This window comes from Podarcis filfolensis (assembly GCF_964270895.1).
Source record: "Podarcis filfolensis genome assembly, chromosome: 3".
Classification (NCBI taxonomy): Eukaryota; Metazoa; Chordata; class Lepidosauria; order Squamata; family Lacertidae; genus Podarcis; species Podarcis filfolensis.
Genome location: NC_139606.1, coordinates 1,157,428 through 1,169,548, shown reverse-complemented (window position 1 = coordinate 1,169,548; position 12,121 = coordinate 1,157,428). Strand labels below are relative to the sequence as shown.

Here is a 12,121-nt window from a genome sequence, read left to right as displayed (position 1 = left end):
GTGTAGCTGAGTCCCTGATGAAGCCCTGAGGCCAGGAGCGCTGCTCTTCTAGCTTAGCTCCAGCACCTCAACAGGAGCACTTATCTTACACACCACGGGAAAGGAGCATTTGAGAAACTCACCAAATCTTCCAGAGGGAGCAAGGGAGATTAACAGTGGCACAACTGGCACCCTGCACAGACTGATGACACATTATTCCGTTTCCAGAGGAGGAACCATGTTGGTCTGCTGCAGCAATGACAACTATTCTCTTTGTGTCATTATTGAGATCAAATGAGCACTTTCAACACACACTTTTCGGAACTAGCTAAAATAGTCTTGTTTAAGTAAGCCTACCCAGACATCGAGAATGTTGAGATAATTTTAATCTGTTTTAATATTTTAGCTTTTGTATGTTTTAAAGGATGGCTCTGAATTTTTCTTGATTTTACTGTTTTGTCTTTGGTAAACTGTTTGAGGTTTTTTACACTCAAGCGGTGAAAAAATAAAATAAAAATCTAAGTCAGTGCAGACAGTCATCTCTCTCTTTGGTAGAACATGTTCATGTTTCTAATTACCAGGTGATTATTTGGAGACTGGAATAACCAAACACCTCATAATATATGCTCACCCTCACAACAGCTCTCTGGGACAAAAAGTGTCCCCAAGTGAGAAGCAGATGGGAAGCAGCTCAGAGGAACCAGTGGAACAAATCTCTGAGGAAACGTGGTGAGAACCCTTTAAATTGATGGCATACAAAGAAACACAAATGCGTTCCTATTTGGAGATTCAGTTCTCCCATATGCACTGCCTGGGACGTTCCATGCCTGGCCCAGAGGTGACTCTTGTGTCTTTAGGAGTGAGGAGAAATTTGGCAGGTGCACTTGCCTCATCATGACTGCTCTGAGAGGTAAGAAACTAGATGTACTAATTCACTTCTTTATACACAACCAGTAAAGAGCCACTTAGGAGCTGTCAGTCTTGAACTGAAACAGAAAGGCTCATGACCACTTAACCTTTTTTTAAACCAGCACAGAACTTGTATGCGCAATTGGACATTTTTATTTTGTGACAGCTAATCCAAAATTGCTTCCTTGATTAAATTTGCACAGCTAGGGTTGGTAGGATCACCCCAGAAAACAAGCATTTGTGCTTAAAACAGGAGCTAGAGTTGCCCGGGGGGCACCTGCATTGCCTTCACCCATTCTCCTCCCTGAGTTGCAGTGCTGAGCAGGAGTTTGCTACAATTGCCTGACTGAAGGTGGCATGATGGGAAGGCCCTGCTGCTTTGTGCTTCCTGCCTTGTAGGCCCACCCCTGTATTTTAGTGGCCTATCGACAAGGTATAGTGAAGCCCTCTTATATGAAACAACGTGAGCTTACATCAACAAAATAAAAGAAAATTGGATAACATGCATAATTTTCATTTGGTAGCTCTCTATAGCAAACATGTCATGGAGTTCACTGTCACCCTGAAGCTAATTTTCTTAGTGCTGTGTTTGTATGAATGTGGAGAACATTAGTACACATGTGCACTGCGTCATGTTCAAAGGTCTCTTATGTCCCTCCTCTTGGAATGTCCACATTGTGTTTCTTGGCCATGCTAGGGTGTGACAAAGAGGTATTTTATAAGGAATACAGAGTATATTCCATACCAGAAATGTTTTTACTTCAGACTTAAGGAGGTTGCATTTTAAATGGGAACTGAGGAAAAACTTCTACAACAGCGCTGTTCTCAGTCAACCTAACATTTTCAGTCATTTTTGCTTATAAGCTAAGTAGGTCATGCATAAAAAAAGCAAAAGTATTAAAGGCAAATCTCATTTAGCCAAGTGACCTAGAGCACACTGAAAACACCTAAGGTCTGTATTTTATTTTTATATGCACTGATGGGGAGCTAAGTAAGGTGCACAGAGTTTTGATGAAGAGAAGATACTAGAGCACTGATATGATGCTTCTATATTTATTATTCTTTATTATATTTTTAGTGGTTTTTGCAATCAAGGGAAGCAAAAATAAAATGACAAAGTCATAAAAATCAGATGCAAACAGCAAAAAAACTAAAATATTCATCTGACAATATGTTTAGAGGGAACAAGTCCTACCCTTGCTTTCAGTGACCCTCCAAATTAAGTTTGGACAAATAAGCTTACCCAGCAATGGTCCCAGATGTGCTTCCTGGAAAAGAGCCTTTCACAGGTGGGGAGCCACCACTGAAACGTCCCATTCGCATGCCGCCATCTTGGACACTTCCTTCAGAGAGGGCACATGAAGGAGGAGCTCCGGTGGCGCCTGCAGTGTCCAGGCTGGTTTATGTGGGCAGAGGCAGCCCTGGAGGCATTGGAGTCCTGAGACTTTATATGTCAAGGCTGTATCATGGGTTGTAGGTCAAAACCAGCACTGCAAACTAAGTGATAGCCAGTGCAGTCGAGCCAGGATAGCTGCTAAATGTTCAGACTGTCCTGCCCTGCTGGCTGCTGAAATCTGCATCAGCTGCAGTTTCCAAACTGTCTCCAAATGCAGTAATCTAACCTAGAGGTGACCAGAGCACAGACAACAGAAGTGGAGCTATCCCTGTCCAAATTGGGACATAGCTGGGCTGCTGGCCAAAGCTGATGGAAAGCACTCTGCGCCACGGAGGCCACCTGAGCCTCAAGCAACAGCAAGGGATCCAGAAGGACCCGCAAGCTACATAGCTGCTCCTCGAGAGGGAATTTCATCCCGTCCACAGTAGGGGACGCTCCACCCATCCAGTCTAGGGAGCCACCCACAAACAGTGCCACAGTCTTATCTGGATTAATCTTCAGTTCATTTGTTTGATTTTGTTCTATTTCTGGGGAATATGAGTTTGGCAGGACACCTGGCCTTGTTGTAAGCTATTAAAGGTCATTTTAGAAGCACCTGATGAAGTGTATATACATGGTTGGCTAATGGCACTCAGTAAATGTTGGAATGTGCATCGACTCCCATGAGATTCACTCCATAATGTCACAGCAGCCCCGATTTTACAAGCTGCCAAAGTCAGGCAATATGTTTTGCAGTAACCTGAGTTTTAATTTCTCTTCCTTCTGTGGGGGGTAATTCCCTTTTCCCATAAATATGTAAGTTAGATTTCATAGAGTGGTCCCAGCTGCGGAAGAAATCATCTAGCATAAATTCATGCTGAGGTATTCCTGTCACTGCAATGGTGAAGCGAGTTCAGAGCTGGAGTGTGGTGGGCCCACGATGAAGGACATTTGAATGGCGCTTGGAACAACATGTGAGAATTCGATATAGAATAAGTGTATGTGGCAGCTTCGTCACAAAGAAAACGCCTCAGAGCGATGGCATCTCCTGTCTTTTTCACCTTTGTACATGTTAAAGTTCTCAATAACCACAGAATGTCAAAAATATTGGTTTTTGATGGTAAAGTCAACTGCACTAAACACTAAGAGCATCTTAGGGCATTAACATCCAGAACATTAGCCTAACCCTAAAACAAGGGAGCATTCACAACATTTCCCCATAGTTAATAATCCATAAAGCATGTTGACCACAGTCATGGACAGCTGAGGAGTCAGGGATTAAATAGTGCACAAATGTGTAAATTTGTGTAAAATGTGCACAAGCGTGTGAATGTGTTATTTTGTTCTACCCCTGCCCCAGTGTCCCATAGAATAGAATCATAGGACTGGAATGGCCCTTGATGTCACCTAGTCCAAACCTTGGCTCTGTGCAGGATGCAACAATAGCATTTCTGCCTGATGGCGATCCAGCCTTGAGTTTCATACCTTGCTTCCTGACTCGGCAACATGTTGCAATCAAGTTTGACTCTTGTTTCTGCCCTACCTAACATTTTGAAGTTCAGCTTGCCAATGTGTTGATTTCTATAATAGAGAACCAAGGATTTCTGCAAGTCAGTTTCCAGACTACAGTTGTAACTTGACAGCTATGCTCCTTAAAAGTCTATGCTATTCCTCTACCAGAAAAGAAAGAAACATTTTGATCTAATTCAACTGCTCTTATGACAAATTTTCTGAAGTATGTAGGAAAGAAACAGACTTAGACCCAATAGGAAGTTTTTTAAAAATCTAACTGGTATGTGGGAGTGGAGTTTTTGGCAACAGCTGCAGCAGACGCCCCCTCCCAAATTAAAAATCAGGTGGCATCTATCCAAAAGTTCTTAAAGAACTCAAATGTGAAATTTCTGGTCCTCTAAGAAATTAGCAGCAGCAGCAGCAGCAGAAGTAGTAGTATATTGTCCTTCATCTATAGATCACAGTTCACATCCATAGATCTCAGTTCACCCATAGTTCACATCATAATAATAAACATATGTAGCTTGTTTTTTAAAAGGGTCCAAGAAATTATACGTTAGTTGGCTTTGTATCTGTTCTGGGAAAAGTGATGGAAAGCATGACTAAAGACAAAATTACCAAGCACAGAGAAAAGTCAGCATGGCTTCTGAAAAGGTAAGACCTGTCCAAATAATTTTTTTAAGAGTTATTTTAGTGTGTCATTAAGCACATGGTGATGCAAAACGTTGGATCAGCTGGAACTAATGCTTTTTAATTTGTTCATGAATGAATGACCTGGAGTTAGTATTGAGCAGATGACACCAAATTATTCAGGTTGGTAAAAGACAAAAGGGGTTGCAACAAGTTGTGGTTCAATGTAAACAAGAGTAAAGTGTTACACATTGGGGCAAATATACTACGTTTCTGGTGGTTACTGACCAAGAAAGAGATATTGGGGTCACAGTTTGATGAAAATGTTGCATTGGTGCGCAACTGTTATGAAAAGGGTGAATTTAATGGTAGGGATAGAAAATGAAACTGTCTGTATCACAATGCCTTCATACCATAAATCAAAATGCTTATAAATGTGGCTATGTGTAGAATATTGTGTACATTTCTGGTAACCACAACTCAAAAAGGGCATTGTTGGCATCTGTCTTTCTTTTTTTGGTGGCTCTTAAAAGAGTCTTTGGGGTCGTGTGCCGAGGGCAAGCGGTGGGTCCCGGGAGCCTCTTCTTCTTGGGCTTGGCCACTTTGGCCTTGGGGGTCTTGGGCTTGGTTTGGCCTTGACTGCCTTGGCCTTGGCCACCGTCTGTCTTGAGAGACAATGGAGTACATCTCCAGTGGTGAAGCAAAACCGCTGCATGGGACGGGTTATTAGGGACTGCGCTGCAGAATTAGCTGGGGTATTTACGGACATTTTTAACCTATCCCTGTTGCAGGGTTCTGTCCCTACCTGCCTGAAGACATCGATTATAGTGCCAGTCCCCAAGCAGTCAGTGGTGGTATCTCTCAATGACTATAGACCAATAGCTCTAACATCTGTTGTTATGAAATGTTTTGAGAGATTGGTGCTAGATCATATTAAGGCTGGTCTTCCATCCACTCTAGACCCGTTCCAGTTTGCATACAGAAGAAACAGATCTACTGATGATGCTATTTCCATCGCTGTCCATACTGTACTGAGTCATCTAGAACGACAGGGAACCTACGCAAGGCTGTTGTTTGTGGACTACAGTTCTGCCTTCAATACAATTCTGCCAGACAGGTTATTTCTTAAAATGACCAATTTGGGTATACATCAGAAGATCTGTCTGTGGGTAAGGAATTTCTTGACTGATAGGCCGCAGACAGTGAGAATGGGACCTTACTATTCTTCTACTCTAGTATTAAGCACAGGAGCCCCTCAGGGATGTGTGCTAAGTCCCTTTCTCTATTCCCTGTACACATTTGATTGCACCCCACTGTATAAGTCCAACACAATCATCAAATTTGCGGATGATACAACAGTGGTGGGGCTCATTAGTGAGAACAATGAGACTGCTTATAGGAAAGAAGTACAGGGGTTAATTCAATGGTGTAAAGAAAACAATCTTATGCTTAACACCAAAAAAACCAAAGAACTCATAATTGACTTTAGGAGAAAGAAAAGTGTATTTTTACCATTGTACATAAATGGCGAGGAGGTGGAGAGGGTTGGTAGTTTTAAATACCTGGGCATTTATATCTCTGAGGACCTCTCATGGACTGCAAATATTAATATGGTTGTGAGGAAGGTGCAGGGGAGGTTGTATTTCCTGAGAATGCTCAGGGGACTGAATCTATCTCAGCACCTACTTCTGTCCTATTATCACAGTACCATCGAGAGTGTCTTAACCTATAGTGTATTATCGTGGTATGGGAGCAGCTCCGAAACGGATAAAAAAGCTTTACAGAGAATAATTAAAATTGCCCAGAATGTTATTGGGCTCCAACTACCAACCCTGGATGAGATCTTCACGTCTCGCACTTTGAAGAAGTCACACAATATCCTGAGAGATCCCACCCATCCTGCTCACAACTTCTTTGAACTGTTGCCTTCGGGCAGAAGATATAGGACAATGAAAACACGAACCACACGCCTTCTGAATAGTTTCTATCCAAGAGCTCTGATTGCACTAAATAATGATCTCAGGGCCAGTTGCAAGAAATAGCAAGCAGGGAGTAGGAAGGAATGAGATAGGTTTTAGGTTATGTTATGCCTTTAAATAGGTTATGTTATATTCTGGATTATGTTATGTTTTATAGATTATGTCTGAATAGGATGAGAGTGTTGGAGATACGTGTAAATGTGTATGTGAACCCGGTCTTTGGGGGGGTGTTTGATTTTCGTTGTTGTGTATACTGTGTATATACGGACAATGACAATAAATTTATCTAATCTAATTAGCAGCACCAAAGTGACCTGGGCAGTGTGTCTGGAGGTCCTGGGCTGCCCAGACAACAAGACCCCCTTCTCAGCCTCACTGATGGGGTCCACAGGAAAGCAGAGCAAGGTGTTTGGCACCAGATCGTCTGCAGGAGCTGCTGGAAGGAGGCGCACCAGGTGCCATCCAACCACCTTAGGGACTCCACTCTGGATTTGTGAAGGGTTTACTTCTGACCCTTTTCTTCTTCTGAAGATATCCCACAAGGCAGCAGAGGTTTAGGATCAGAGATTTCATTCTCCTAGATGGGCCAGATGGGCTACCTTCCTAGACTGACAACCCCCATCTCACTTCCCTCTACGGCATGTGCAGAAACCGCCTTGACTGTTGGACCCACTCTTGGTCTGATCTGCTCAATCCACCAGAGCCTGTCTTTGAATGCAGGGGAAGCCCTAACTCACAGAGAGATTGAGACCCATCAGCTCCACTCACTGGCCAGTCAAAGCTGTTCTCAGGGCAGGCTGACAGCTTCTTGGAGCCCCTCCCCAAACACCCCATGCACCCCCCAAAAAGGATATTATAGAGCTGGAAAGGGGGCAGAAAGGGGTGACCAACATGTTTAAGGGGCTGGAGCAACTCCTCTGTGGGCTACAGTTACCACATTTGGGGCTCTTTAGTTTAGGGGGGGGGAGACAAGTAAGGAGGGAGGCTGGGATAGTGCTGTAGAAAACTATGTGTGGTGTAGGAAAAGTAACACCAGAACCCAGGGGCCTTCCGGGGAAGCTGAATGTTGGAAGAGGCACAGACAAAGCCAAGCGCTTCTTTACACTGCGCAAAGTTAAACGATGTAATTTGCTACCACAAGATGTAGCGATGGCCATCAACTTGGAAAGTGTTAAAAGGGAATGACAACCATGTCTATTAGCATATATGTGTGTGTCTATACTGTATATTAAATTTCTGTCTCATTTTTCTTTTTTCATGGAACCCAGATTGGTATATATGTGGTATCCAGGTACTGACCAGACACAGGAGTTTCAGCAAGGTCACGGTGGCCTCTTGTGCCTTAAGCTAAGCGCTGCCGGATCACACCAAAGGCCTTGCCCAGTCTGCTCTTTGGGCACTTAGAAGGTAGCCATAGAAAACAAAGAACTACATGCAGCAGGGCTGGTGTGAGAAGGACCAAAGCGTTCTGCTCCTCTTCTGGGACCATCTCCCCCACAAATGGGTTACCAAATGAAGGAGAGGCCCTCCTCCACAGTCCAAAACAGCTCTTGTTTTGTATTTGTTTTGTTCTTTCCAGGTTAGCAACTTTTTTGGATTTTCTTACAATTTCCTTATATATTTACAATTAGTGGTATGAGGGGAATTTTAAAATATGCAGGAGCAATCAAAATTAGAAACATTATATGCTTTTTTTACACACATTTCTGTGGTAAAAGTATCTGTATATCATGCACAGATGTTATGTGTGGCAGTCTTGCTACATGGACAGACAGAAAAGCTAACATACATGTCATTGTTACAAAGTTATAACATTCCTTTTTAAACACAAGATTTTTTTAATCCATCAAATCTTCAATGGTGGTAATAAATCTTGCAACTGGTGTTGAACCTTGATTGAAGTCCTTTTTTTGCACTTGGATGTTTTCTGTTTGGCCTGTTTGGCTTCTGGGTGTCATATATGTGGTAGAATTGGCCTCTTGCCCGGTGGTTGGTCAAAAGTGAACTCAACCAAGGAAGGTGCTACCTTCATCACCAAAACACGGACTCTGCTCTGTTTGTTTGGTTGGTTGGCCTGCCCAAGGGACACAAGGGCAGAGAGCTGGCAAGGTTTCATAGGGGAGGAATACAGGGCCAGCCTTGGGTCAACTCACTCTCCCTGAAAGAAGCTGGGGTCCAAAGTGCAACCAAGGACAGGGTAGCAGGAGCTGCATCTGTTGAGTCTCAAGGTTCTTTACAACTAGAAGGAGCAAGTGAAAAGAACAGCTAACCAATATTTGGCCACGTTAACTGATCTTGGGCCTATGGAAGAGAACCTTTAAACCTAAAGATTTCATTCCCTAATAGCTGTGCACAGAGACATGGAAATAAATTATGGTGTTAATGCACAGTTTCATATTCCACAGAGCAACATGGACTTCCACAGGAGCACCAACCATGCCAGCCAGAAATTCCCTGAGAGCCCAAAGGAACACATTAGATCCCATCAACCTTTAGGGTGGGACCTAATCGACCTCTTCTTCCTATGGTGGACAGCAGCAGCTGGAGGCCCAAACCACCCCAGGATGTGGTGCAATGGCAATGGCAAACTCCCGCAGTTCCAGCTGACCCCGTCTCCACCAAGTCAAGAACATCCAGGACGACCTGCCACATAATGGGGCAGACTCACAGTTCTAGACTCAGGGGCTTCTCAGAATGCAAAAAGTTACAGCACGTCTATTAGGTGTTTCTGAGCATGGAGAAAGATTCACTAACGGCATGGAACTAAGTTTAATTCCCTGACTGTTAGTTTTCAAAGCCATTTTCCTGCCCAACAAAGACAAGTCATGTATATGAATCAGAAATAAACATAAGATGCCCCTCAGTTATAGAAATCAGAAAAAATCCCAGTCAGATGGGTGGTATATAAATAATAAATTATGGCATATGAATATGTTGTTGTTGTTGCTGCTGCTGCTGTTATTATTATGTACTCCATCTGTCATATCTTTCCTACACAAAATAAATAATTTCAGTGAAAGAAAATGAACTACTACAGTGTGTTTTTCTTACTTCACTTAGGGCTTATGGTAGACTTTATGCACATTTTCAAGTATGGATATTTTCCCATGTAAGACATTATCATTCACACATACACACAAATAGCTGAAAGAAACATGTAAGGTATAATTCAGCAAAAGTTAATGCTGGCAAAGTTCTTCTGGCAACAATGGGATGGGATGGAATGGGACATGCAACACAGCACTGCGCATGGTTACTTGGAAGTAAGTCCCCCTGCTTTCAATAGGACTTAACTACTAGGAAAGTGTGCCGAGAATTGCAGCCTTAATTGTGCTAAACAAGCCCTCTTAATCTCAGTAGGCCTTAGATGTGACCAGGTTTTGCTGCATTGTGCTCATATTTATAACTTCCAGGTAGATCAGGAGAACCTACTATTAGGGCTGCAGCCTGAACTAATGTAGGTCACAACCATAAAAATGAATGGTGTTTCTTTTCTGAAGAAAAATAAGAAGTTTTTGTGGGTTTCCAAATGCATGTTTGGGCTAAAGGTGGGTGTCAGGGATAACAATAAGATATGGTTTCTGAACTACGTGGCTAAGGCTTAAATTGCACATCCAATGATGTCAGTGATAACAAAAGGTTGCAGCAAAACAAAACAAAAAATTTTTTTTTCCTTCCAGTAGCACCTTAAAGACCAACTAAGTTAGTTCTTGGTATGAGCTTTCGTGTGCATGCACACTTCTTCAGATACACACAAGGTTGCAGGTTATACCTGAAATTCTGTCTGCCATGCAACACAGCAGTCTCAAGAAGAATTCTAGAATAAAATTTCTACCAGTGGAGAAATTGTTGAGCCAAGCATTCATATCCACGGTCGCATTTTTTAGATTCAGGTAGGGAACCTTTGTTTGCCTTGGGATATGAAATATTAGGGTTAGCTGGGTAGAAACTTTCCATATCCCACCATTTTGCCTTTACTTGAGCATTGCATTGATGGTGCAATCCTATATGCCAGATCATAACCAGTGGCAAGGCTGGCCGTGCGGACATTGGCCATCAGACTTGCCACCCTAGGCATGCAGCTAACGAACACAGTTCCTAGAATCACTACTGCAATACTTCTGCTATCAGCACACTACAGCACAGGTTTCCTAAAATACACCCGAGGGAAGCCTTGGTGGACCACATCAAAGGTCTGTTCCCGTACCAAGCAGAGTTCATGACAAGTGCAAAAAATGTGACATTTCCCATATACATTCCTGTGATGGATTAACCTCTGCCTGAAAAGCGTTGCAGAGCTTTACCCCATGCTCAGTTTATTTGCAGACGGGGCAATTTCCCACTCCACACCATTCCCTCCCACCCCCACATCTACCCGCCCCCGCCCCCCCCCCAGATTCCCCACAGAAGTATGTCATTGGGTGCCGTCTTTGGAAAACTACCCCAGAAATGACCACGGCGCTTCTCTTTGCTGTTGAGGACAAGGAAGGAAGCGCTGCCTCTTTAACGGGCAAAAGCATGCAGTTGAGAGCATACCTTCAATTTAGTGTTGGGATAGCTCACTTGCACCCTGGCTGTTGTCTTATTGGAGAGGGCAGCCTGCCTCAGATCCTCTAGCACTGAAATTATATCATCCAGCACGCATTTCTTATCCTGATTTCTCAACACACACAGATGGGAAAAAGTATAATTATAGCCTTTGTGGTTCACCTTCATTTCCAGCACGGCTCGGTGGATGCGCAGCAGTCCTTCTGCCTGATGCAGAATATTGCCTCCGGGCTTGGAGAGGGCGATCAGGCGGCCATACCGCCCCGGGGTGTGCAAGTCCGAGTAGAGGCGGCTTTTGGAGCGGTCCAGCGGGAAGAGGCTGTTGGCCAGGCTGCGCTCGATCTTGGCCAGGCTGTGGCTGGGCGCCACCAGGCGCTCCAGGTCGGTCTCGGGCTGGAAGCGGTGCAGGGCGCTGAAGCCGAAGATGAGCGTCAGCACTGCGGGCACCGTCAGGAAGAAGACCGGGTGGCGGCTGACGAACAAGCCCAGCTGGTGGCACGACGAGCGGAGCCCTCTGTGGATCGCCTGCCGCAGCATCCTCCTCCGCCCCAGCCGGCGCCAGGCTGCCGGCGCCGAGCGGGCAAGCGCACCTTCCGCGGGGCTCCGCGCCGGATCCGCCTGCCGCGTGCACGCCCGGCGCGCGCCACCGCTCCGCCGCCCCCGCCCCCCCGCGCGCCCGCGCCGTTCAAACACTGCAGCAAGTTGCAGCAGCGCGGAGGAGAAGCGCCGTCCGGGGGGGGGAGAGGGAGGGAGAGGGCAGGGCTTCCCTGGCTGCCTCTCGCCCGCCCGCTGGCGCGGATGCCCCACCAGCATCCTCGCGGGCGGGGCTGCAGCAGCCCCCCCCCCGGCCCTCCGAGGCGATCCTGCCGAGCCATCGCGAGGGACTCGGCCGGGCGCCGCTCCGGACTTCGGGGGGGGGGCCGGGGCCTTCCTGCTGCGCCCCATCCCGGGCGGCCAGGGCGGCTTGGCTCCGGCCGGGCTGCTGCCCCGGAGCGCCGCCTGCCTGCGGGCTGGATCCCCGCTGCTCGCCGCCCAAGCCTCCCCCGCACCAGGATCCGCCGGGCTCGCAGGCCCTTCCCGCCCCTTCCCCAACCACCGTCTGCGGCTTCGCTTTTTCCTCGCTGTTGTGGACTGTTCAGTGTTTCCGCTTTCTCCAACCCAATTTCAGCCCAAATAAATGTGTTTCAGT

The 12,121-nt window shown here is 45.6% G+C and overlaps 1 protein-coding gene across 1 annotated transcript in view; it reads right to left on the bottom strand.

Moving 5' to 3' along the window:
* The window catches only part of PTCHD4 (patched domain containing 4), a 59,077-nt gene extending 47,581 nt beyond the window's left edge, over positions 1–11,496 (bottom strand). The window contains exon 1 of the mRNA XM_083606439.1: positions 10,921–11,496. Within this exon, the coding sequence (XP_083462565.1) occupies positions 10,921–11,469 (549 nt within the window). The 5' untranslated portion in view covers positions 11,470–11,496. The remainder of the gene's footprint in view (positions 1–10,920) is intronic.
* Between the last annotated feature and the right edge of the window lie 625 nt (positions 11,497–12,121).